At 38.8% G+C, this 27,237-nt stretch overlaps 1 protein-coding gene across 2 annotated transcripts in view; it reads right to left on the bottom strand.

Moving 5' to 3' along the window:
* Positions 1 to 259: 259 nt before the first annotated feature.
* Positions 260 to 27,237, bottom strand: part of HTR2A (5-hydroxytryptamine receptor 2A) — a 68,666-nt gene continuing 41,688 nt past the window's right edge. For both annotated transcript variants that reach the window (XM_008052751.2, XM_008052752.2), the window contains one exon: positions 260 to 1,522. In XM_008052751.2, coding sequence (XP_008050942.1) covers positions 720 to 1,522 — 803 coding nt within the window. In that variant the 3' untranslated portion in view covers positions 260 to 719. The remainder of the gene's footprint in view (positions 1,523 to 27,237) is intronic.

Here is a 27,237-nt window from a genome sequence, read left to right as displayed (position 1 = left end):
GGAAATTCGGAGTAAAGCACAAGAAGTAGGAGAGAAAGCAGCAATAGATATTCAATAACATTTAAAATCTTTTTCACTTCTGAGAATTAACTTGAAATGCAGCAAATGCCAGCAACCTTGTGAATATTTCAAAATGGCATCTATGAATAAGCAGGAATGAAAAACATCAAGTATTTCACTTAATTATCTTAGCAATACAGATTTTATAATGCTGTCCTTAGTGTCTTTTTTTTCCTTTCAAAATATATATCATGGAAAATTTTAAAGATAATTTTTCTTTATTTAAGAGGCCATTACATTCAACACATTTTTCACTATTCATAGCTATTTTTATTTACAGCAATAGGTCACCAACTCAATCCCATGCCATCAATTAACAACATAGCAGCAAGGTTTCCATTTGAAAATAGAAGTTAATTTCGATTTATTTAGGGCCTCATAATTATACAAAAAAAGATAATTATTTTAAAGATACATAATTTACAGTGTTAAAAATAAGTATCATAAAGCTCACAGCTGAAATGCTGTCAGAACATTTTCAAAGTGCACATTTTGTAGCATTTAACCCTGCTTTTCATTGACAGAATAAGATGAGGCATATAGATATTATTGTCGGTTCCACTAGCCTGGCCTAATATTTTCCCAGTCTCTCTCTCTTTATCCAGGTAGATGAAATCTGGCTTCATGTGTCCTCTACAATTGCCATGGCAACTAGCCTATCACACACAGCTAACCTTTTCATTCACTGTGTCTATATTGTCTGTAGAAGCATCTTCTGAATGTTCCTTTCCTAGAGCAACCATTGAGCAGTCATTATCTGTTGTCTTGGCATCTTTCTTTGAATTCTTTTTTTGTCCCATTTGGAGTTGACTAGACTTGTAGGCCAAAGCCGGTATAGTGTTCACTAAAATTAACTGCAGTGGTTTTTTGTTTTCCTTGTACTGACACTGAATATACCGTGAAAAGGCCGACCTGTATGTCTTATTGAACAGTGTGTAGACGAGCGGGTTGACTGCCGAGGAAAGGTAACCGATCCAAACGAAAACATTGAGCAGGGCTCCGATGACATCCTCATTGCAGGACTCTTTGCAGATGACGGCCATTATGTTCGTGATGAAGAAGGGGCACCACATCACCACAAACAGAAAGAAGACGATGCCTAGCACCTTGCACGCTTTTTGCTCGTTGCTGATGGACTGCATAGTCCTCCTGCCTGCATAGGACCCTGGCTCCCTGTGGATCGACCGCTGGAAGAGCTTTTCTGAAGACAGGGAACTCTGAGGGAGGAAGCTGAAAGAAGATAATTTGGCCCGTGTGCCAAGATCACTCACACACAAAGTAGCTTCTTTCTGGAGTGATTTGATGGTTAGAAAGTAGGTGATCACCATGATGGTCAAAGGAATGAAAAATGACACAAAAGAGCCGATCAGGACAAAGTTATCATCTGCGAGTAAGCAACTCCCCTCCTTAAAGACCTTGGAGTCATCCTGTAGCCCAAAGACTGGTATCGGCATGGAAATACCTGGAGGTAGACAGAAAAAAACACACAATTTTCAAAAAATGGAGTATATGAAGTTAACAGCATCACCATATAATGGTGGCTGTTCCAAGGATTTTATATCAACATTATCTAAAAACTTAACATACTTTTATTGACAATTTAAAATTCCTCTGGATTTGCTTGTTTGTTTTAAATGTATATATTATGTAGTTCTTATATGTTACTTTATAGGTAACCCTTTTGTTATAAAGAACTATAATAAATCTAGCTTTAATGCCATATTTTTCTTTTGCTTTTCTTTCTTTCTTCTTTTTTTTTTAGAGACAAGGTCTCTCTCTGTTGCTCAAACTGAGTGCAGAGACACAATCATAGCTTATCGCCTTGAGGTCTTGGTTTGAGTAATCCTCCTGCCCCAGCCTCCTAAGTAGTTGGGATTACAGGTACGTGTCACTATGACTGGCTAATTATTTTTAGTTTTAATTTTTTTTTTGTAGAGAGGGGGGTCTCACTATGATGCACAGGCTGGTCTTGAATTCCTGACCTCAAGTGATCCTCCTGCCTCTAACTCGCAAAGTACAGGGATTATAGGCACAAGCCATGGTGCCTGGCCACTGCCATATTTTTCTTATTATAACATTATACTTATTAGTTCTTATTAATTGAAGAAAACACAGTGGCATAGAAACAACAGTAAAAATGACCTATAATGCCACCATCCAGAGATAACTACCATTAACAATTGAATGCTGTCCATTTTAGATAAATATGTACACACTCACCATAGGCACACATTTTAAAACAGAAGTGAAGTTCTGTTTCATATACAGTTCGGTAACTTAAAAAAATCTAACATTACATCACGAGCAAGGCTTGTATAAAAATAACTTTATACAATTAAAAAGCCAGCATATTCTCCTTCCAGGAAATTTGGAAAATACAAAAAAGCAACAATGAATAAAGAAAAAGATATGCATTTTCACCAACCAGGGTCAACCCATAATTTGCATTTGTAGTTTCTTCTTCCGTTACATACACAGAAAAACATATGTATATATGCAGTACTCTATGTGCAGTTTTAGATCTATTTCATTTAATGTTAAATCATGAAAATGGCATACATTTGAAGTCTTTTTTAAAAACATGATTTTCTAATATTAATTTAAAGTAACTTTAACCAATTTTGATTCTTTTAAAAAAAATTCAATATGGAAAAATTTTAACATACATGAAAATAAAAGGAAAAAAACAAACAGAAAAAAAACAAACTCAGCACAATAGACCTATCATAAACCAGCTTTGATGATCATCAGCTCAAGACCAATCTTGTTTCACCCATACTCCCCCTCGCTGCCACCACTTCCATCTTATTTTGAAGCATCTTCATTTGTAAATATTTTACTATGCAGACCTAAAAGCTATGCAGTTTTAGGAAAACCTAATATTATCACAATACCATTCTCACTCCTAAAAAGAAATTTAATATTTCCTTAATATTAAACACAGAGTCATAAATAAATAAATAAAATTGCTTCTTTCATTAAATGGTACACCTCACAGGGACGCCTCAGGAGAAAGAGTCAGAAAAATTTTGCTTCTACTTTCTATCTATACTGTCAGCTCCTTCAGAGCAGTGTAACATAGAGTGTCCTGGTTATGCTTCTGACCACCCTTTAGAGTCTAATATGTGGTCTCAAGCCAGTTGAGAACACTGGTTTATCCCAGAGTCAGGAACCACTGCTTGGCTCTTGCCCTTCTCCTGGAAAAAGATTTAAGGAGATATAATCTAACAGAGTTCAGTTCTATTCAGTCACAGACATGACTGTCACCTCATACTGGCCATCGAGGCCAGAAGGGAACATTAGCTTGAACTGATGTAATGTTTAGCACAAATCTTCCTTAGTGACATGTGCCATTGTCTTCACAGACTTACTTGACAATATTTGTCCCTTGACGCTGCAAACCTGTTCAGTATTCTTAGAAGGGGTTGATAAATGACATCAGAGCGGTTCATAAGGACACTTATTGTGGCTAATGACTTTTTACTTTCTTCATCCCTCTCTGCCCCTAACCTACAACTAGGAACATTTCATGGGCCAAGAAGAGATGTAGAGCTGTGACTCCAAGGGGAACATCCTCTGAGGCCCTGGACACTCACCAGCTTTGTTTATCCTTCAGAAGACTCTTGATTGCAAAAGTTAAGACATGATTTCTACGAGTGTTTTTTCTTCTAATGTTTGAGTATAGACCTGTGAATGATGTCTCCTGTACTCAACTTCTAAGGTCTTGTTAAACAGTGTGGTTGCTCCATGATTAGAAAGAATGCTTTGGACATCCATTTGTGATGGCCCTGTATTTGAGTCTTGGCTATGGCTCTGAGTTCCCGGATTGGTTACTTCAACCTTGTAGTCTGGAATTCTTCATATATAAAATAAGGCTGGCATCAACATTCCTTCATAGATGTGGTGAGGATACAGTGGATCAAATATGCAGTGCACCGAACACAGTGCCTAGCCCAGAGTGATGTTCTATCAATGATAGATAAACATGAGAGTAGCTTTCTTGGCAGAATTGCTCAGATGAAATACATAGACATTATTTTATTCCATTCTATTTTGCTTAGATTGCATATACTAGATTTTTATTTTTTTATAATAGAGATGAGGTCTCACTATATTGCCGAGGCTCAAGCAATCCTCCTCTCTCAGCCTTCCAAAGTGTTGGGATTTCAGGTGTGAGCCACCATGTATCTAGATTGTAGATACTAGATTTTATATAATAGATCTTCTTAAAACAAAAGAAGATAAAAAGAGTTTGACTATTGGCTATATAGTTAATGATATCATGATTAGCTTCTGCCAGGGTGACATAGGGTCTCAATCAGTTTTAATTTTGTACAGCTAGAACTGTTGGTTATTTTTCTAATGTGATGGATTACAGCCATTAGTCGTAATACACATAAACAAAATATCAATTGTCCAAAAAGTATATGATTGTTATTAAACTCTTGAGTGTTCATTTTCCTGATTAATACAAAGGAAGTTACTATTTTGAGAGCCTTTTGCTCTATTTATTTGTGACCTGCTAATTTATATAAATGGCAGTTCTCAATTAACCAGAACATGGGATTACCTAAAATGCCAAATTCTTCAATCATTTGGAATTCAGAATAGTATCCCTGGATAGGGAGAAAACACACACACCCCTCCAGAATAGTCCAGTTTCTGCATCCAGGGAAGGGAAAGGGCAATGAAGTCATCTGCACTGAAATAGGGACTCCCCCTCTTAGCTTCCTAGGATAAAAAACTACTCTTAATAAGAGGTTACAGGCAGGGCTGTTCTGTGTCTGGAAGGGGGACTTTAATTTGGAAGGGGAGAATCAAGCTTATTAGGTCTTTAAATAACTTATTTACGTATAACAAAAATTTCCTGAATACAATCTTATACCATTCTTTTTCAGTGCTTTACTCATATTTAGTGGTCAGCAAGGGTTTGTAGAAAGAACAACCAGAAAGTTAAAGCAATACTTCATAAAGAGGAGAAGAAATGTTATGCCAAAGAACTAGAACACTTAGGTCGACTTTGTGGGTACAATAAGCAGTTCACACAAGCATGTGGTCCTACCAAGATGAAGAGACTGGCTGATATCCAAGATTATGGCCACAGTCATCTCTACAGTATTAATTCTCTGGCTGCTTCATTTCATAATATTTGCCTTTGGAGACCTGACATCTTCTCTCACTCAAAATTTCTGCATATAAAGCATTTTCCTTTATGAACAAAACAGTAGTTTGAACTTCGTGACTCTGCATTTTATTAAATATATTTTTCTGAGGAATGGAAAACAGCAATCAAAATTCAGTATCAGTATTGTATCTTCTATGCACATTTTTATTTATTTTCATTAAAACCCAGATAATAAAATAAACAGAAAACGTTGATACCTAAGAACGCAAAGGCTTTGGTTTGTGTCCTTCTTTCAACATAGCTTTGCTTACTCTTTGCACATAAAATTTTCACCTTTAGTTAACATCTCACTATAAAATAACCTTAACTTTGAACCACTGGCTATAAAAGATGGGCTGTATTCTTAATCCCAGACTTTCTGAGACAGTGCACTTTTCTTGGGAAACAAGAAGGTTGCCTTTCTTGGTAACAATCCTCTTACACAGAAAAGGACAGTGGGGTTCCCTAGGGGCCTTGGGTAGAGTAGGAAGTAGAGAGAACAGAAATAAATATTTCAGGGCTTTTGTGGACAAGATTAAGTTTGGGTTCCTAGGTTTCAGATCTCCTGAAACTTCTACCTCTTCTTAGAAAATGCATGCTGAATTTTTCAAATTATAAGGATGCATTTATTAGCAGTTTGACAGAAAGCATCACATGTAAACACTGCAGGATAATCTTCATACTGCAGGAAAAGAAGAGTTGAATATGTAGGATAACCTTGACTCGGACTCACAGTCCTTCTAATACAGAATTGTTAAATTCCTCATAGTCTGTGGTCTGTTGACAAGGCAGATATACATAAAAATGAGAACTTGATAAAAATGTCAGTTCCCCAAGAAGTGGTATTCTTCTTCTTCTTAGAAACTTAATAACTCTGATAATAAACTGCAACTATTCACGGTATTGTCACACATATTCATTCACTCTGAATTAATTTTTACAAAATGTAAGAAACTACCCACATCACCCTATGGGCAGATAAAAATTTCATTTTACATACATGAAAACTGGGGCCTGGGAGACTTAAGTAATTTATTTAGAACCACACGGAAATTTAGGGATAAAAATCAAGATTTCCACTTAGATTTCTTAATTATTATGACTAATTTTTAAAAAAACTGCTTATTTGTTCCTTTTATGGTAGTTATAAAAGTCTATGACTACATCTGAGGTTTTTAACATTGGTTACAAGGAGGTTATGACAGTCCTAAAATCTGCAAAATTTGCATATATGTATATTTCTTTGGAGAAAGATAGAGTTTTCATAAGATTATCAGAAAAGTTCCAGTCTCCAATGTGGGTCATAACCACTGAATTATACCAATATTGCATGTATAGAACACACACACACACACTCTCTCTCTCTTTCTCTCTCTCTCTCTCTCTCTCTCCAGTGATTCTCTGTATCACAAATCTTTTTTAATTTTTTCATCTCAAAGTCAAAATTTCCTTTAGTGAGACGTTATTATTTGAGGCCAGGTAAATATTTAAAAAATAAAATCCTTATGGTCAACACTTAGTTTCAAATACTGGGGCAGTTATTCTCACCTTTGCATGTTAGAATTACCTGAGGAGGTTTAAAGAATTACATTGCTTGAGCTTCATTTCCAGAGGTTCTGATGTTAGTGCTCTAAAAAACATAAATACCCAGTCCCTATATAGACATTAAAACAAAAAACACCCCAATGATCCCTGAAATCTAAGCAGATGTGTGATGTGGACTGCAGAAGCTGGTGATCTAATTACCTCCATCATAGATTCTTAGTAAAGTGATCTTTGGGTCTCCTAACCCTCATTTCTTTCCCTTTCTGTTTTGTGACAGAGGCTGTGCTTGTAATACAAAGATCTTGCTCCAAAAAATAAAGCGATTGAATTCTGACGTGTAGATGTGGCTTGTCAGGTATTACTGCAACACTTGGAAGCCCATCCATGTCTCTCTTGATCCAGAGCAGATTTACTTTCATCTGCCATTTTTTCTGACAATATGCTACAAAACCCAACAGAATCTGAACAATATGATATAATTTGAACAAATTATCAGAGCCTTGTTTTGCTGTTGAAATAATACATAATAAAGCAACTTTGGGTGGCAAATATGTTAATTAGCTTGATTTCATCATTCCACATTATATACATGTATCAAAACATCACATTGTACCCCATAAATGATACAATTATGATTTTCAAATCAAAAGTAATATTAATAGTACAGAATAAGACCCTTCAGTCCAACTTGTCATCCACTAACCCCTTTGTAAAAATAAGTGGATATTACACTATTTCCCATCAAGTGTTCTTTTCTAGATTTAGCAACATTCTCATGAGCAAAGATTTATTTAGGAAAAAGTTCATTTCTGCTTCACATTATTGAACCTCATCTAAAATTATTACATCCTTTCTCCTATTTGTATCAAGAGGACATATCTTGGGGTGATTCTTTCTGAAAGCTTGGGGAATGAGTCTTACATGTGACACGTCTCATTTCAGAGACTGTAGTTTAGAAGGTACAGGGAGAAACAGTCATGATGTCTGGAAAGTTATGCTGCAGCAGGTGCTCACACAATCCGGACCCACGGGCATTCAGTTCTTCCTCCAGCCTCTCTCGTACATAGCATCCAAAAGCACTACATTGGTCAGATTGCACTATGAAGAACCTACAGTGTTCCTAGTACTCAAGCAATTACTAACTACTCAGTTCACCCTATAGAGTCTTTGTAATCTGGTCTTAATATAATTATTCAGCTTTCTTAATAGTCATAGGTATTCTCTCTGCCTCTCTTTCTTCCTCTTTTATTTCATATCTTGAATTATCCAGGAGGACATTCATTACACATAGCTTCATTTATCAACTAGTCACACAGTGTGATTTGAAGAGCTCCCAAGGTCTACCTGCCCTCATAAGTGTCTCCTTCCAGTGGCCTGTGTATAAAGTAGGCCTCCTTATCCTTGTTTTCACTTTTCAAGGTTTCAAAGTTTCCAAGGTTGACTTGTAGTCAACCACAGTCAAAAGATAGTAAATGAAAAATTCCAGAAATAAACAATTCATAAGTTTTAAACTGTGTGATTTTCTGAGTTGCATGATGAAATCTCACACTGTCCTTCTCTGTCCGGTATGGGCCTGGGACACAACTCATTCCTTGGTCCAGCAGATCCACACTCCCCTCCTGTGAGTCACTTAGTAGCTCTCTCTGTTATCAGTTCAACTGTCATGGGACTGTAGTGCTTGTGTTATAGTCATCTTTATTTTCCTTAAGAATAGATCCAAAGCACAAGAGTGGTGCTGCTACCATAGTGTTATAATTGTTCTATTCTATTATTAGATATTGTTGCTAATCTCTTTCTGTACCTAATTTACACATTTAACTTTATCATAGGAAAAAAATAGTATACATATATAGTATACATATATATAGTATATATACTCTATATAGTGTAAATAGCATATATAGAGTTCAGTACTATCTGGGGTTTCTGGCACCTACTGAGGGTCTTGGAAAGTGTGTTCCAAGGATAAGAAGGGATAGTACTATACTGCAGTGTCCCTCTCTTAGAGTAAGAGGTTCCATTCTGTGTACCGATAGTACCTTGGAGGATTCACTATCAACCCAAGTTCAAGTTGTGGGCACAGAGATGCATGGTGGGGAAGACTTCTGAGGGCACAGGCCTTGAAAAGGAATGCTGTTCTGGGAGAGAAGACATAGAGGCTGGCTCAGGGATGCAGATATGGGAGGGATGTGGTGGCTGTGACTTGCTGGGTTGTTCCTAAAAGCCCGGAGCACCATGGTTGAAGGGATAATGTAAAAAAAGTTTCCGAGAAGTACAGAGACTCACTCACATTTTTGCCCTGGACCAATTTTGAAAATGCTCTACCACCTAATGGGGGCTCTAGGATTTCTCTATAGCAGGGGCTCAGGGGTGGCAGCTGGTAGGCATGGGAGAGTGAGGCACCCTGTCTTGTGGCTACATTTGCCTAGAAAGCTTATTATTATTTAAACCGTATGACTATTTGGTAGGTGGTTTGGGAAGCTGTGGATGGAGCTTATGTTCCCAAACCTTATTCCACATATCTCAAGGTATATTCCTGTATAAAATCGCCCAAAATCACCTCTCTTTATAACAAGAACTATTTTTCTTACCTATATTCCTTTGACATCTCCCAAAATAAGTTATACAGGGCTAGTTCACACCTCCAATACCTTAATATTTTTCTCTAGAAATGTCATTATATACATGAGATGATAATCTCATTAATAGCAGGGATATGTTTTTTTAAAATTGTGTAAATATAAAATTGCTTAATATAAAATATCACTACATTTTAACTTTATTTACAAAATTTCAAATATAGTAAACATTTCCCAATTTAACATATTATGAAGAATTGCCTAATTCCAAACACAAGCATTGAGAGTATACAATGGCATTTATGCTTTGTTTTGTTTTAAATTTTTTATTTTAAAGATGTGGGGCACAGTTCAGAGTTATGTATACAAATGTTCATTATGCAGGTACCCTTGTTAATGAAGTGTGTCCCTCACCTTCCCTGGCAGCTTCCCACTATTACCAGTCCTGCCCCCTTCCTTCTCTGACAGTTTCTCACTACTGCCAATCCCTTTCTGATAGTAATATGATTGTTAATAGCATTGATATCTTTTCCTTTGTTTATTGTAAACCACTCCAGTAACTCATGCAATTCATATACTAGGGACTTAGTAAATGCTTGTGGGATTGATGGATAAATAAATAAGAGGAAGAAAAAAAAAAGAGAGGGTTGGGAATTATAATATATTTTATAGACACAGCTTGACATTACTCAGTAATTTCATAATGGTTCTCTTCATTTTTGTTGGGAAAACATAGTAATGAGGTTGCCAATTAGCCACATAGTGTGGAAGAAAGGAAAATGGACATTTGTATGACACAATTTATATACTCTTCTGAGAATGCCATATAAAAGATTTAATCAGAACAGGAGCTGCCCACCTTAACAGCTAAAATCACAAGGGAAAAGATCACTGCAAAACACAGTGCCTAGTGAGAAGCAGGAGACTGAGGTTTATTCCTATCTGTTCTGACTCATAAACTGGATCTAGGCCCGTTATTTTGTTCAAAGTTTTTTTCAGGTAAATTGAACAAGTATGTATTCGTAAACTGGAAAATGATACAGTGGGAAAAGCACAGAATTTAAAATCACAAGATGCAGTGTGTCTCCTAACTCTGTTAATCACTAGCTGGGTGACCTCAGGCTGCTCAACTTTAAGGTCCCCATTTGTAAGTAGGAGATAATAGAAAGAGAGGACTCCCTGAATTTACATGCAGGGTTTTGGAGAAAAAACAGTGATTCAATGAATCTGAATTATTTTGTAAAGTTGTGAAATTTATTTAGATAAAAGTGATTACAACTTACTTCGTACTATGTGAGATGGTGAGTAATGAAAAGTTGAGACACTTCATGAAGCCTGAGATCTTATAGGGAAAACAAAATACACACATATCATTCAGTAAGGCAGTGGTGAAGGTCAGAATGAAATCAGGATGCAGAATAGATGACATGGATAAACATTCTTATATGATGCCACAGTGTGATGCTCACTGTGGATTAGTGTCTCTGGGAAAGGGATGGGAGCTGAGCTAAGCCTGTGAGTGAACAGAATCTGAATGGGGCTCTAGACCAAAGGCGAGGAGACAGGAGTGATCTCTGCATCTTTGGTCGTGGTGCACCTGGACTTGCGGGAACTGAGGCAGCCTGTTGTTTGGCATGCAACTGTGGACTCAGGAACAAGCACACATGCTGCTTGCCACTTATCAGAGGCATCGAGTGATCCTCTATCTGTGATAGCATCAGTTTTGGTCATTCACCCACCAATCACATACTAATTGAGTCTAACCGATCTTAGGTTCTTTAAGAGTGCAAGAGGAAGAAGGTGGTTGAATCTATAATCAGTTACTTTACAGTCAAGACTTTTTTCACTTCCATCCATTAACTCACCAATTCAAAAAAAGACTAGGAAGGTAGATGGTACAAAGATATAAGCAGAAAAACTAGGCTTAACATTGGCATCAAACTGTTAAAAAATAATGAATACAAGGTGAATCAGCGCTTACTCTGGATTTTTTCAAAAGTGATATATAATGTGAGGGGGGACCGTGGAAAACTAGAATTTATTTATAAAAAATTGTGCATTCTTATGTATTTAAACTTCAGTCACCTTCATAGTACTCTTTGTTTAATGCAATGCACCTATAGAGAGGTTTTTCCCACTGCTCATGACAGGTTTTGAACTCATCAATTTTGATGCCTTTTAGAGCTTCTACTGTTTTTTGTTTCACCTTTTCCATGTTTTGAACTTTGAGGGCATTTTTCATTGTGGAAACAAAAAAAGTCAGAGTGAGATTGGGAGAATAGAGAGGGTAAGGCATAGGTGTCATGCTATTTTTGGTCAAAAGCTGCTGAACACTCAGTGTGGTGTGTGCAGTAGGTATGCTGTCATGGTGGGAAAACCAGTTACCTGTTTGCCAAAACTCAGGACATTTCTTCCACAAATTGTGATGTAACCTCAAAACTTCCAGGTAAAAACTTTAGTTGGTCGTTTGGTCTGGAGGAATAAATTCCAAGTATACTACAAGGGGCTTGCCCTCAAAAGATAATTCTGTTTTTTGGGGGTCTCACCTTGGATAAGATAGTAATACTGCAATGTTTTGGTATCAGGACTCTTTTACACATTTAAAAATTTGTTTCAGTGGGTTGCATCTGTCACTATTTATGTATTAGAAATTAAAAAAGAACATTTAAAAATAATTATTTGCCAATGTATTTAAAGTAATTAGGGTTATCATGAGAAATATAAATAAGAATTTCTATACTCCTATTAGTAAATATAATATTGTTTAATAGCTGTCAATTATAGAGAATGTTCTACAGCCTTCTGTAATGTGCAGAGTTCTTAATTCTGTCTAAAATTCCCTGCTGTAGCTGAAAGTTTCAACTAGTCATGTTTGGTTCTAACAGAAATGAAAATTAGTTTGCTATTATCATTATATTTAAACTGAAAATCTGTACATTCCTTGCCACCTTTGTGCATAGATCTGTGTTAATGTGAAACCAGTTCATCACCCAAAATGGGGGCCTTGCAGAGCAAGAATGTCCCAGAATGCTGGTAATGAACTCCTCCATGAAAACTGAGTGACTTCTTCCGTGGGCACTGATGACAGCGTCAAGTGTCAAAAGTGCTGAGTTATGAGTGTGTAATGTGATATGATATTGCCTTAAACATACACATTAGGAATCACAGAATGAGAAAAAGAGAGAGAGAAAAGAAGGAGAAGGAGGAGGAGGAGGAAGAGGAGGAGGAGGAGGAGGAAGAAGAGGAGGAGGAGGAGGAAGAAGAGGAGGAGGAGGAGGAGGAGGAGAAGAAGAAGAAGAAGAAGAAGAAGGGTGGTCTTATGAAATCTCAGGCTTCTTTCAGAGGTGTTGGGGTGTATGGATTTCCAATGAAGGGCTCTCAAAAATGGGTCTGTCTTTGCTTGTTTTGTCATCAAAGTTCTTTTGTTTTAAGCAATGGAAGTGGATTCTGACTGATTTAGCAGAAACTAAGATTAATAAAATGATATTGAGTACTCCAAAGAATTCTTGAGAGGGCCAGGTCATAGGCTAGAATTCCAGGAGTTCAACTGCTTGCAGATGCAAAGGCCAGATGGGGAAATTTTTGTTTTCCTTGTCCACTGGGCACTAGAGAGGACGAGGGAAGGGCCTGCTGCAGTGCCATCAGTGTTACTTCTGTATCAGGGACTCAGTCACGCAACCCCTGGAAATGTGATGTCTCAGTTGCGCTGGGAAAAACAGTGGCGGCTAGAGCTTTCTGTTTGTTCATTTTGCTCTTTTCCAAATCACTGTTTTGCCAGGGCACTGCTATTTGGTGTAACCTAGGCGACAAGCCAATGTCCTAGCTATAAGGGAGGTGGGGGTGGGAATTTGAGTTCTGATTCTTAGGAATTTTCCCAAATATTGAAAAGCTAGTTGAAAGAGACTGACAGCCAGGAATATGGCAGACACTCACTTCATTATCCTGTGCCATGATTGGCAGCTGCTATAATTGGGATAGTGGAAGGAAGTGCCTCTCACAAAGATGGTGCTGCTAGAATTTCTGCCCTTTTCCTATGTCCCCTTCTTATTGTGACTTTCTTCATTTTTATGATCTCTGCAGTCAGCATAAAGTATTCAAGTACTTAATACTTAAAAATGAGTCAATCTACAAATATAAGCTATATACCAATAGCTATGAATTCAAATGCTTATGGGGCTGGTGCAGTAACTGAGTTAGGTGGTAGGGTATAAGACGATAGGGAGAATGATGCTTGGAAAACTGGATAGTGTCTGAGGGCAATTGAGTTCTGTAAAAAAAAAACAAAAACCAAAACACATTGTACAAGTCAAACAAAACAGATCTGTGAGCCAGACACATTTTTCATTATTCAGTTAGCTTGGCACAGGTTTAGAGCTTTAAAAAGTTTCTTTTGGGTTATTCTTTTCCTGCCTTTTATTGGCTTCTCACCTTGGCCTTGCTCTTGAGGGTCACTGTTTTCTGCCCTGATAAACTAACACTATTTCTACCATAAGGCACAAATAATGTTTTGTTTCGGGTCCTAAATTCTGAGAGTAAGCAGGGTCTTTCTCATTTTGGGTTTCAGATTCACACCCCTTGGGCTCATATAAAAACTGTTGTCACAAAGATAGATAAAATTTTTGTTTTGACAGTGCCCCTGGGCACTATTTGGAGCACAGAACGTCCCTTACTTGCAACTCCTTTTCTAACCTGAGCTAAATTTCTGTATCTCCTTCCTGTTAAAGCCACTGTTTCTCTGAGCTTCTAGGATTCGACAAGCTTCTTCACATTCCACTCTTCTTGACAATCTGCTTGGCACAGTCCTACAAACTCCCCATCCAGCTTTGGGTAGCCTGAGATGAAGAGCTTTTGGTTTTTATTTCTCTCAGACTATATTTGCAGTGAAAGAGACTAAAGCTGTTACTCAATGAGATTTCATTTACTCCATCTTCTACAAAGCTGTACACACTCTGAAACATTAGTGACTTGGAGAGAGAAGTTTTTGCATCATTGGACACATATTTCTATGCTCTAATTTCTGTTTGAAAATGCTGTCTTCCCTAGTTTAAGTATGTCCTTAGTTTGCAGAAAGATGTATTGACTTCAGGTTACAAAGAAGCTTTAATCAAAGAAGCTTTAAAGTTTACCTGGTTGTTATCAAGAAGATCATTTATAAATCTTTTAAAAATAGCTGAAATACAACTCAATAATCTTTTAATGAAGCAGCTTCCTTTTATAGTTGATGAACCAAGAAAGAGATATTAAATGCTTTGTGTAAGCTTATACAGATAGGTAAAAAGAGAAAACCCCTATATTTACAGGTGTCCACAGTGTGTCAGACACTGTATAGTTCTTTACAGATGTCAGCAAATTTCATTTTAACAAGATACTGATGAAGCAGGAATTATTCCAGCTTTACAGATAAAGAAAATTGAGACTCCAAGATATTCTAAAACTTGCTCTAAGGCCTTAAAATTAATAATGAGTGAGCTAGGATTCAGACCTAGGTCTGATTTGTTTTATTTTGGACCTCTCATTATTTATTTATTTTAATTTTTAATTTTAAATATGTGGGATACAATTCAGGGTTAGGTATACAAATGTTCATTATTGCAGGTATCCTTGTTGATGAGGACTTCTCTTTATTGTTAGAACCTGGACCTCATGAACCTAGTCTAGTGTTCTTTTAACTACATCTGGTGTATAGTTAGCTTTTTCATTGTTTTTACTTTACAATTAATGCTTTTTGGGGGTTTTAAGGATTAATAAGAATTTTCTGTAAGGAGCTTTGAGATATATGAAAATTATGTGAGATCTTATATTATTTATATTTGGGAGGCAGAAATAGAAATGGAAGACAGGAAATGCAAAATAAACAAAATCTCCACTCCAAGGACTGTGCATTTTCATAATAAGTAATAAACAACCTAAATATCCATCTGCCTACTTGGTCTCTCAATATGGATGTCTCTAGTAGGCATTCCTAACCTTACATGGCCATAGCAGAGCTCTGGGTTACCCTCCGTCACCAATTTTTATGATCCTAGTAAATTCATGCAGATATACAGCTCAAAAACATAGGAGTCATCCTCTCCATAATCCTGCCTTTACAAAAGACTCACCAGCAGTCTAATAATGCTACCTAATAATCTATACTAATTCTACGTTCCAAAATATACTTTATGACCAAATCTATCCACCTCCCTCTTTCTCCATCTCTTTATCAAGCCATTAGGACTCATGCCTAAATTACGATAAGACCTTCCCCACTACCCTCAGGGATTACCCAGGCTCATGCCATGTCCCCTCTGCCCACTGTTTCATGCCATTGGCTAGCTACATTTATTTGTATTCTTGATATTATCTACTCTCACTAGAGTGTAAACTCCACAAGGGCACAGACTTTTCTTTTTCCCTTCTTTATCCCTAGAATGGAGACTAACTTTCACCTGGCACATAGTAACTGCTTAATAAATATTTGTGAATAGAAAAAAAAAGTACTATCCCAACTTCTTACCTGGGTTAGAGGCCCTCTGTGACATGAGGTGGCCTTGCCTGCCCCTCCTTCCTCTTCTCCTGTCATTCATTCCCTTTCTTACTATGCTTGAGCTGCACCAGCTGCTTCCTGGTCTTTCAACCCCATAGGCTAATTACTCCATTAGGGCCTTAAAACTGGTTGTCCCCACTGCCAGGAACACTCTCTTCACTGACAGTCCCAGGGCAGGCCCTCTCCTCAGTGAGTCAACTTCCTGATCACTGGACTGTAATCAGCCTTCTTCCCTGTGCCTGAGTCACTCAATAGCGCATTTCTCTGATTTTTTTTTTCTCCTTCAGTCTTTGTCATTATATGAGGTTATTTTGTTAGTCTATTTGTTATCTGTCTCTTTACATGATGCGAGTTCCACAGAAGCAGACACTTTTCCTAAGAAAGTGCCTGGCACATCATATTTAAATATGAAACAGCAAATAAAGATTTCTGCAATGAGTGAACAAGCAAATGCAGAGGTCTTTGGGAACACATGCAACATAAAAAGAAAAGAAAACAACGATGACTAAACAGACCTTCTCATTGCCTTGGTTATAGGGGAAAGAACAAGAGAGTGCCCAGATACAGGGCATTTGGGGGACTAACAATTCTGGCAAATTAGGGCTTCATAGAAGATGAAGGTAAAGCTAGTTAATTTGAAGACTCTCCATAGATGTTACCCTTTCTCTAATCTCCTAGTCAATAATAATCCTTTATCTTTATAACCTAACACTGCTTTGGGGAGTACTATGTAGTGGTGGTAGTAATAATAAAACTAAAACATTACAAATAGCATACTAACACCATGCTTACTATGTTCCAGGTACTATCCCTAAGTGCTTTACACAAATTAGCTCACTTACTCCCCAAAGTCACCCTGTGAGGTAGCACTACTATTATCTCCATTTGCTAAAGAGAAAACTGAGGCACGGAGAGATTAAGTAACTTGTCCAAGGTCACATAGTGAGCAGTGAAACTAGGTTCTGAGTCACAGTCTAGCTCTGTAGTCTGTGTTCCCCTATGATCTGTGGTCTTAGCACAGTTTAGCCGTCAGGTATGTAGGCTTGGGGGTCACTCACTTCAGAAAAGTTGCTGCTTAATAAGTCACATTGCTCAGAGCAAGCTCTTGGATCTGGAGCCTAGAATTCATGCTGTGCCTACCTATGAAATATTTTTATGAGTGCAGGTCTCCTTTTATTGGTGTTTGTATTGCAAGGGCTATACATTTTACACTGAGAGCCACTTAGATGCCATTCATGGGAATTCTGGTCATGATTTCCCATAAGAGAGATAGAAAAATGAATAAAAAACAGAAACTATCTTTTAGGAGCTTAGTGCTAAGGAGCAGTTATCTTTTACTGTAAGTCTTTAATGCACAACTCCCGGGTCAACATTTCTAAAAAAAGTTATGATTTCCTCTATTATTTCTTACAATGCTTGTTTTCTTCCCATGGGTTCCAGCTAATTGGTATCTCATACCTGTGCTGATGTTGAATGTTTTTCTTCCAACTTGCCCTACAGATAATTTCAGGGGTGGGGCCTGAAAAAAAGACAGAAACCCTCTGAAAATGACATGGAAAAGTTTATATTCATGTGGCATTTACATATTTCAGGAGAGAAGTAATTCCTCCAAAGCTCTAACACAAAAAAGACTCTGGATCACTGAGCCTGGATGTACAAGTGTCTAGAGTGTATGTGTGTGTGTGTGTGTGTGTGTGTGTGTGTGTGTGCGTGCGTGTTTCCCAGTGAAATCACAGCTTCCAAATTTCGCAGTTCCATTTCTTCTGGATAGTACTTTTCTAAAAATATGGCAGCAAGTTAATTTTAGAAGACATTAAGAAACAAAAGTCACAGTCCAAATCTAATGAGCCAGATGGTTTATCAGAAAATACAGGAAAAGGATAAAGAATGAGCTCCTTGATGAACTATGTATTGAAACACACACATGCACAGACATACATACCGTGAAACACGTACCCTTTAATATCCTAGGAAGAAGTTAATTTGCTGGGTTACATATTAAAATTGAAGCACTTAAAATAAGTTAGACTGAAAGAACACTTAGAACACTTTCACACAAAATATCTACATGATGGAAACAGAAACTTCTGAAAAATTTCTTCTGTTCTCCATGTTACTTTATAAGGGTAGGATGGGTGTAGAGTAACTGGGAAAGAAACTCCTTTTAGCAATGTCCTGGGTGCGTGAGGCAATTGTGGATCCAGCTAAATAAACTGCAAACTTCCTGATGATATACTCACCACTTTTCTAGATTTTGCAATAGTAATAAGTAAGCTGTTTAGCTCGTGAGCCTATTGCTTTTTGTAGTAGGCAGAATAAGGGTCCCCTAGAGATGTTCATATCTAACTCCTGGGACTTGTGAATATGTTTTGCTACATGGTGAGGGAGAGTACAGTTAAGGACACTAATCACCTGACTTTAAAATAGGGAATAGCCTGGGTTATGAGTGGGTCCAGTGTAGTTACGAGTTTCCTTAAAAGTGGAAGAGGGAGGCAGGAGAGTTTGATCAGAGTGATTCAGTGAGAGTAGGACTTGACCTTCCTTGGCTGATCTTGAAGACAGAGGAAGGGGACATGAGCCAAGGACTGCAGGTAGCTTCTAGAAGCTTCAGGGGCCAGGTGAAGTTTTCTTCCCTTAGTGCCTTCAGAAAGAACAAAGCCCTGCTGACACCTTGAAAGACAGAACCATTTCATCTCTAAAGCTGTAATAGATTTGTGTTGTTTAAACGAACAACAAAGATGTTAAATTTGTGGTCACTGGGACAGCAGCACCAGGAAACTAGTACACATGCCTGCTCTGATGCTTGGGCATTGCCTGAGTCATGCACACTCACAAGGATATTCAACAGGAGTGGGGCTCTCCAGGCTGTGATGACAGTATCTACTTACACAGAGCACCCCCCTGCTCCCACTATAGTAATAGCCTGGCCTTAGTCCCTATGAATTTGGAGTGGCATTCTCTACAAAACTTGTCAAAAGGACAAACTTGATGAGTTTTGATGCCTTTCAGACTAATGTGTCAATTTTGATTTTTTAATTTTTAAAATTTGTTAGAGTCACCCAGGCTAGAGCTCAGTGCGCGTGATCACAGCTTACCCCAGCCTTGACCTCCTGGGCTTAGGCTATCCTTCTGCCTCAGTCTCCTGAATAGCTAGGACTACAGACACACTCCGTGACACCCAGCTAATTTTTTTTTTGTAGAGACAGGTCTTGCTATGTTACCCAGGCTGATCTCAAACTCCTGGACTCAAAAGATTCTCCTGCCTCGGCCACCCTAAAATTACAGGTGTGAGCTACCGTGTCGAGACTAATGTGTTTTAAACATTTCTGTGAGCAAGATAATTGTTTTAGCATATGAAAAGCAGCATTGCATGCAGTATATTTCTTTATGTGCTGTCGAAATGCAAGTCACTGCTAAAAGTGGAGTGAAATAAGCACAGACTAGGAGATAGAATCCCTGGTTTCTTTTCTTGACCCTTCCACATACAAGCTATGGATGTGATAACCTTTTATTCTTCTGTAAACATTTTTAGAATAACTTTGCAAATTCCTCAAAAAGTCCTTTTAACATTTAGATTAAAACTGCTGAAACTGTAGATTAATGTGGGGGGAAACTAACACCTTAGTTTTACAGTTTACAATATTAAATTATCCTAATAATTTGAACATGTTATATCTTTCTATTTAGGTCTTGCCTGTCCTATAATGGTTTTAAGACTTTTTTCCTATATAAGTCTTGGTAATTCTTATGTTAATTAGCCACTTATCATCTAGTATTACAGTCTGTGTCAATTCGATTTTTTACTCCTTTGTATAGTATATTACTTCTGAATTGTTGAGTAAAAGTTGGTCTGCTTATTGTCTTTCTTTTATGGAGATTGTGCTTTTCATACGCCTAGAATTTTTTTCTTGTGACTTTATATTCCTCTGGGGGATATAAGCTGCCATGACTGATATCAGAAAAAGATGTCACAGCTCAGGCCTAGCCTGGGCCCTTACTGGTGATCTAACTTAAGGAGGCTGGTAGACCTCGGGGCAGAGACCCTCTAGAGTTAACATGTGGGCTCAAGGCTGGGTGCAGTGACTCACACCTGTAATCCCATCACTTTGGGAGGCTGAGGGAAGACTGCTTGAGCCCAGGATTTCAAGACCAGTCTAGTGAGACACTGTCTCTATAAAAAATCAAAAAAATTAGCAGGGTGTAGTGGTGTGCATCTGTAGTCCCAGCAACTCAGGAGGCTCAGGTGGAAGGATTGCCTGAGCCCAGATGGTTGAGGCTGCAGTGAGCCCTGATTGTGCTGCTGCACTCGAGTTTGGGTGACAGAGTGAGACTCTGACTCAAGAAAAAAAAATAGGCTCAAAGATTCCCCATATTGCCACATCCTACCTGGACACCTCCATGAAAATCTGCCTGGGCCACTGTTCTGGCTCTGGGCTGGGAGGAGAGCAGGTAACAAGCGGGCTGGTGGTTCTCTTTCCTCAGTGTTCTCAATGGTTCTGGCAGCACACTGGAACCACTTGGGAACCTTAAAGATCCTGAAAGTTGGGTTGACTCCACAGAGACTTCGATTTTATGAGTTCCAGGTGAGGCCAAGGGCATCAGAATGTTCTAAAACTCGCCAGGTGACTCTTGTGCTGCTAAGGTTGAGAGTCACAGTCCTAGCCCTATCCTGAAGCCACCCCAATGGCTGGAGAAGACTCTAGGTAGACATTGCCCTTTCTCTGCTTTGCTGTGGTCACTGAGTGGGAAGATCCCTGCCCAGAGTAGTGTGGACACTAAACCAAGGCCCATCACCCTGTCTATGGTTCTCAGCTCTCCTTCCCTCTGGGTTACATTTCTCTTCCATCTGTGGATGTCATGACCTTCTCTTTTCCTAAAGGGTTTTCATGCTTTTATGCTAGTACTCGATTTACTAATCTCCCTTTCACTTCTGTGAGGTTTAGAGGAAGTCTACAGTCTTTGTTAGTCTGCAGAACCTGGAAGCCTTTCTTTACTTTTAACCTGAAAGACAATAGGGAAGACTAACCTGCATGACTGAGCTGGAGGTCATGGTCATCAGTAGCATGCCATATTTTGCTTTGGAACATTATCACATAATGGGGGAACTGTGGACTTAAAGTATGAAGTCTAGGGCTTTGTCCTTAGCTAACAAAACAAGTTTCATCTCTCACAGAGTTGTTGTGAGAAACACATGCAATAAAATGGAAAAGTATCCAGCAGTGATGGGCTTTCAGAAGATGCCCACAGACAATAGCTAAATTTGAACGCTTCTGGGTTGAATGGAACAGAAACATTAACTGGTATTGGTAGGAGGATCAGCTGTATACTATCTAATAAGCAGTGTTACAAATACTGTAGGCTTAGGCGTACTTCAGTGGCCATACCTTAGTGCTTGCTCCTCTGTTAAGGTTATTTATTAGACTTTGCTAGCATTTACTTTTATTAGAATTTTCTCTTATATTACAAGAGGGGCATATAACAGAGCTCATTCAATTTAGTTCATTTCAGACATGGAACAACTTGAAACAGAAGCTGCTGGAACTAATTTTTACAGCCAGGACTTCCAATAGTGATTTTGAGCCTATATCAGAACGAAATATCATTAGTCCAAGTCTGACTCTATCTGACTTCAAATCTTTCTAGGCTGAAATTTGCCCTGGAGTTTTAAGATCAACATGGCCAATAACAGAAGTCAGCAGAGACTCCAAGGCACAGGGATGTGATAATAAAAGTAACATTTTGATAGCATCCAAGAAAGTAACAGAAGAGGGCCTTTGGCCAGGAGATAACATATCTCTCCCTTCTCCAGTTATGGGTGGAAGTATGTTCTCCAAAAAGATATTAAATTCCTAATTCTCAGTAACTGTGAATGTGATCTTATTTGGAAAAAGGCTCTTTGTAGATGATCAAGTTACAAGAAGGTTATTAGGGTGGGCCCTAATCCACTATGACTGATGTACTTACAAAAAAATTGGACACAGAGACAGATGTGCATACAGAGACAATACTATGAAGATCAAGGCAGAGGTTGGGCAATGTGTCTGCAAGTTCAGGAACAGTAAAGCTTACTAACACACCAACAAGCCAAGAGAAGGGCATGGACCTGACTCTCCTTCACAGCCTTCAGAAGGAACAAATCCCACTGATCCCTTGATCTCAGGCTTCTGACTTCCCAAATTATGAGACAGCATATTTCTGTTGTTTTAAGTCAATAAGTTTGTGATACTTTAAGATAGATCTAGAAAACCAATACACCCTCTTTCTCTCACTTTGCCTTCCAGGAGAAGTGATGCAATAGATTGGTCAGACTCAAGGGAACTCATTGAATTTTTAGGTTGCAACATGTGAAAAGGCTGATATGCAATCATTTTTACCTTCAGAAGGGGCAGTTTCACATGACGTAACCTAATATATTTTCTAGTTGGTGAAGCTTTGTCTGAGACATATAAGTAAATCTCTCTAGGTGAATGACTGTCTTTCCCAATTTCTTTTTCTTTTTTTTGGAGACAGGGTCTTGCTTTGTTGCCCAGGCTTGATTGCAGTGGTACAATAGTATTTACTGTAGCCTTGAACTCCTAGTCTCATGCAATTCTCCTGCTTTAGCCTCCTGAGTAGCTAGAAATACAGGCATGCACCACCACACCCTTTTTTGGTAGTTCTCATTATGTTGCCCAGGCTGTTCTCAAACTCCTGGCCTCCCAAAATGTTGGGATTACAGGTGTGAGCTACTGAGATTGGCCTGTTTTTCCTAATTCCACTCCCTTTCTTCTTTACTATTGGGAGAATGGAGGAAGTACTGGGAGCTACCGTAGCCACTTTTCTCTTTGGTTTTCTCTTATGCTTTTGGGATGTTCATTACTATTCCATGTAGCCACGGAAGATGTAACTGGAGGCAGTATCCAAAAGCTTTAGCTCCCTAAAAATGCCTGAAGTAGGATGGCCAATAAGCAAGTGAGGATCTCTGGTGTTCTGAAGGGGTTATAAAAATGTTAAGACCTGGGAAAAAAAAGTATTGATCCAAAAATATAAAAATTTAACCTCAAAATTAATAAACATTTAACATAAATAACTATAAAATGTAACATGCCAGCTCAACTCTGACAGTTGAGTACATAAGTTCTATCTTTTTTTTTGAGTTGGAGTCTCACTCTATTGCCCAGGCTGGAGTGCAGTGGCATGCTTACCGCCACTGCAGCCTTGACCTGCTGGGCTCAGGTGATCCTTCTGCTTCAGCCTTCCAAGTAGCTGGTACTACAGGCATGTGCCACCACGCCCAGCTAATTTTTTTGATTTATTGTAGAGACAAGATTGCACCATGTTGCCCAGGCTGGTCTTGAACCCGTGGTCTGAGGCAATCCTCTCACCTCTGCCTCCCAAAGTGCAGGGATTAAAGACGTGAGCCACTGCATCCAGCTCTTAAGTTCTATTTAAGGTGGCCAATTAATGTAGAATACATAATATGAGTGGGGTCTTTAAGAGTGTCCAAAGGTCTGGAACAGTCTTGGGAATTAGAGCAAGTGGTCTTTCCTCAGGCTACCACTGTCTTGTACTTTGCCATTCTAAAATGGGTTTTCTTTGCCATTCTAAAATGGGTTTGGGAGTAAAGCAATCCTGACTGGTGTTTTCTTTGCCATTCTAAAACGGGTTTGGGAGTAAAGCAATCCTTTGCCGGGATTCTTCTTTGGTTATATATTTATCTTAGAAAATAAAGAGTGTTCTAGACAGTGGGTAGAGAACAAGATTTAGACACCTCTGGGTCCTTGATAGTACTATCTAATCTATTTTGTAAGAGTACTCAATTTGAATAATGTTTCTCTATAAAAATGCATTAAAATAAAAAGTAAAGCAATTCCTCATGCATTTATAATCAAACTAATACACCATTTAGGAAAGATCTGAAATAAATGCAAATACCTTGGTACAATGTTCCTTTTTCTTTTCTTTTTTTTTTTTGAGTTGGAGTCTCACTCTCTCACCCAGACTGGAGTGCAGTGGCTGCTCCTGGCCACTGCAGCCTCGACCTGCTGGGCTCCGGCAAGCCCTCTGCCTCAGCCTTCCAAGTAGCTGGAACTACAGATGCATGCTACCACACCCGGCTAATTTTTGATTTATTGTAGAGATGAGGTCTCGCCAAGTTGCCCAGGTGGGTCTCGAACCCGCGGGTTTAGGCAATCCATTCACCTCGGCCTACCAAAGCATTGGGATTACAGGCTGAGCCACCGAGCCCAGCTAACAATGTTCCTTTTTCAATGAAACCTCAATAAATCTAATTACTTAACTTTTATTTTTCCCAAAAAAGGCAAGTAGGAAGGAAAATGTAAGGAAGCGTTCGTTCACACACTGGAAGTTTATGAAATTGAAAAGGTAGAAAACACAGCTGGTTTTTTTTTTTTAAATAAGAAAAGAGACTGTTAAATGGATGAGTTTTAGATATGCCTCAAAGTTTGTGAAAGTGAAAATCAGCAAGTCCTTCCCTAGTAGCTTCTTCAACTTTCTTAGCAAAAAAAACAAAAAAACAAAAAAATACTAGGCTGAATGGGCCATTTTGTATAATTAACATGGTGATTCTTATGTATATACTTTCACCCTGGGATGAAAGTCTTTGTTGAAGGATTTGTAAATTAGGTTGAAAGGATACAATTCCATAATTACATAAGGAATTTATTCATCCAGCAAATATGCATTGAATGTCTAAGTGTCAGACATGATACTAAGCACTGAGGATACAATCTTGTTCAAAATGTCCATGGTCTCTGTAGGAGATATTCATAATTCAGTGTGATAAACATGAGAATGAAGGCAGTGCAGTGTGTTGAGAGCAGCAACTTAGTATACTACTATAGACTGGGTGGCTTATAAATAATGTTATTTCTCACTGTTGGGGAAGCTGGGAAGTCCAAGATGAAGGCACCAGCATATCCAGTGCCTGGTGAGAGTTCATTTCCTGGTTCACAGATGACCATCTCACTACATCCTCATGACCATCTCACTACATCCTCATGCAGTGAAAGAGCCAAAGTTGTTCCCTGGGTCCTCTTTTACAAGGGCACTAATCCCATTCATGAGAGCTCTGCACTCATGATTTAACCACCTCTCCAAGGTTTTACCTCCAAAGCAGTTTCCACATGTGAATTTTGGGGGACATGGGAGCACAAGCATTCAGGTCATAGGAACTAGAGAAGCACACTTGACTTGGATTTGGGAAACTGATCAAGAAAGTTTTCTTTAGAATGTAGTAGCTGAGGCCTCAAAAACACAGAGTATTTATCCAGACAAATAGGACAAATGCCCCAAAGGCAAGAAAGCTCAGCATATAAGAAGAACTCAAAGTAATTCAATATGAAGTAAGAATTCTCCAGAGAGAGGAGCTGGAGAGTTACACAAAAGTCACATCTCAAGGGCCCTTGCAAGCCATTTGGAGAAGATTCACCTTTATCCTGAGGACAATGGGCAGCTACTACCTGACTTCAGGCAGAGAACCAAAATGTTCAGATGATGGCTAGCTATGTAGAGGATGGATTAGGAGGCGCCTAGACAAGTAAGGAGGTTGCTTCAGTAAACAAGGTGAAATGACAGAAAGAAGTGGGGGTTTCCTAAGATACTGGGAGACAAAATTGGCAGAACTCAGGGACTGTTTGGGTAGAGGTGCAAGAAAGAAAATGAAGGCTAAAGATTTCAGCTATATAGATTCGGGGGGGCAAAGGGAAGTGATGACTCAGTTTTGGACATACTAATCTGGAAGGTCTTAAAGTATATCCAAGTAGAACTTCTTGGTAAACAGGTACCTGCATCTGGAAAAGGAAGGTGCTAGGGATGCCTCTTAGATGAGCCATCACTTAGATAGCAGCCAGGGATGGGGACCTCAGGAAGGAGTGCTGAGCTGAGTCCTGAAGAAGAGTTGTGGTCAAATGATAAGGGGTGGAGGAATGTTTTGGAAAGAGAAGGGTGCTCTGACAAGAGGAAGTGATGCTCTTAGAAGGGGAATGTTGGTAAAAGAGACCAAAATACCATAAGGAATTTCAGGTAGTATATAGGGGTGCAGATGAAAGGCAGGGAATATTTCTTCTTCTTTTTATTTTTTTGAGTTGGAATCTCACTCTGTTGCCCAGGCTGGAGTACAGTGACACAATCATGGCTCACCACAGCCTCAACCTCCTGGGCTCTGGCACTCCTACTGCCTCAGTTTCCCAAGTAGCTGGGACTACAGGTGCGTGCCACTTTGCCCGGCTAATTATTTTGATTTTTTTTGTAGAGAGGTCTTGCTATGCTGCTTAGGCTGGTCTAGAACTCCTGGGCTCAAGCAATCCTCTCACCCTGTCCTCCCAAAGTGCGAGGACTGTGGGAGTGAGCCACTGCATCTGGCCTCAGGGAATAATTCTTGATAGACTTTGTGTGTCATGTTTTATGCATAAGGAACCAGTATTGAGCTAATAAGAGATTTAGGTAGGGGAGAGATTTGATCATATTTGTGTTTTAGAAATTAGACTGGTACTCGTATGCATGTGAACTATAAATGGAAATAAATCAGACCAGTTAAAAGAATGTAGCATTATTCCTGTCAAAAGACCAAGTCCCAAATTAAGGCCGAGGAAGAGGGGATGAAGAGGAAAGAATGAATTGAAGGGATACGGAGGTGGCAGAAATGGCAGCTATAGCCAAGGACTACATATGGGAAGTGAGAAAAATGGCAAGGGTAACACCCAGCATTCTGGCTTGGCTACTGGTAGGCCATTTGGCAGATGGACAATACCAGGCAGGGATGGCAAGACATAGGTGTGAGAAAAGCAGGGAAGATGGGCCTTAAGCCCTGGTTTTACAATGTAAAATTTCCCTATAAGAAACAGCTATTTATTTATTTATTTGCATATCTAGTCAGGGTCTCACTCCGTCACCCAGTCTGAAGTGCAGTGGCACAATCACAGCTCACTGCAGCCTTGATCTCCTGGTCTCAAGTGATCCTCTGACCTCAGCCTCCTGGGTAGCTTGGACTACAAGTGTGAACTACCATGCCCAGCTAAGTTTTTGCTTTCTTTTTTTCGAATAGATAAGGTCTCACTATGTTGCCCAGGTTGGTCTTAAGTCCTAGCCTCAAGTAATCCTCCTGCTTCAGCCCTCCCAAATTGCTGGGATGGCAGGTGTGAGCCACCGGGCCTGGTGAAAAACAGAAATTTTAATTTCTTCATCTGCAGTAAAGAATTTGATGTCATTCTTAGTCTTTTATCAATATTAAGGCTCAGGAATTCACTCTTTGCAAATTACTTTTTATTTTAAGAGGCGACAATACTCAACATGTTACATATTGACAAAATGCTACCATTGATGAGGCATCTTTCTTTCCTAAATAATCAGATACAGATACTTCT

This window comes from Carlito syrichta, unplaced genomic scaffold (genome assembly GCF_000164805.1).
Source record: "Carlito syrichta isolate Samal-C Ts95f unplaced genomic scaffold, Tarsius_syrichta-2.0.1 Scaffold287442, whole genome shotgun sequence".
Classification (NCBI taxonomy): Eukaryota; Metazoa; Chordata; class Mammalia; order Primates; family Tarsiidae; genus Carlito; species Carlito syrichta.
This window is presented reverse-complemented; position numbering and strand designations above follow the sequence as displayed.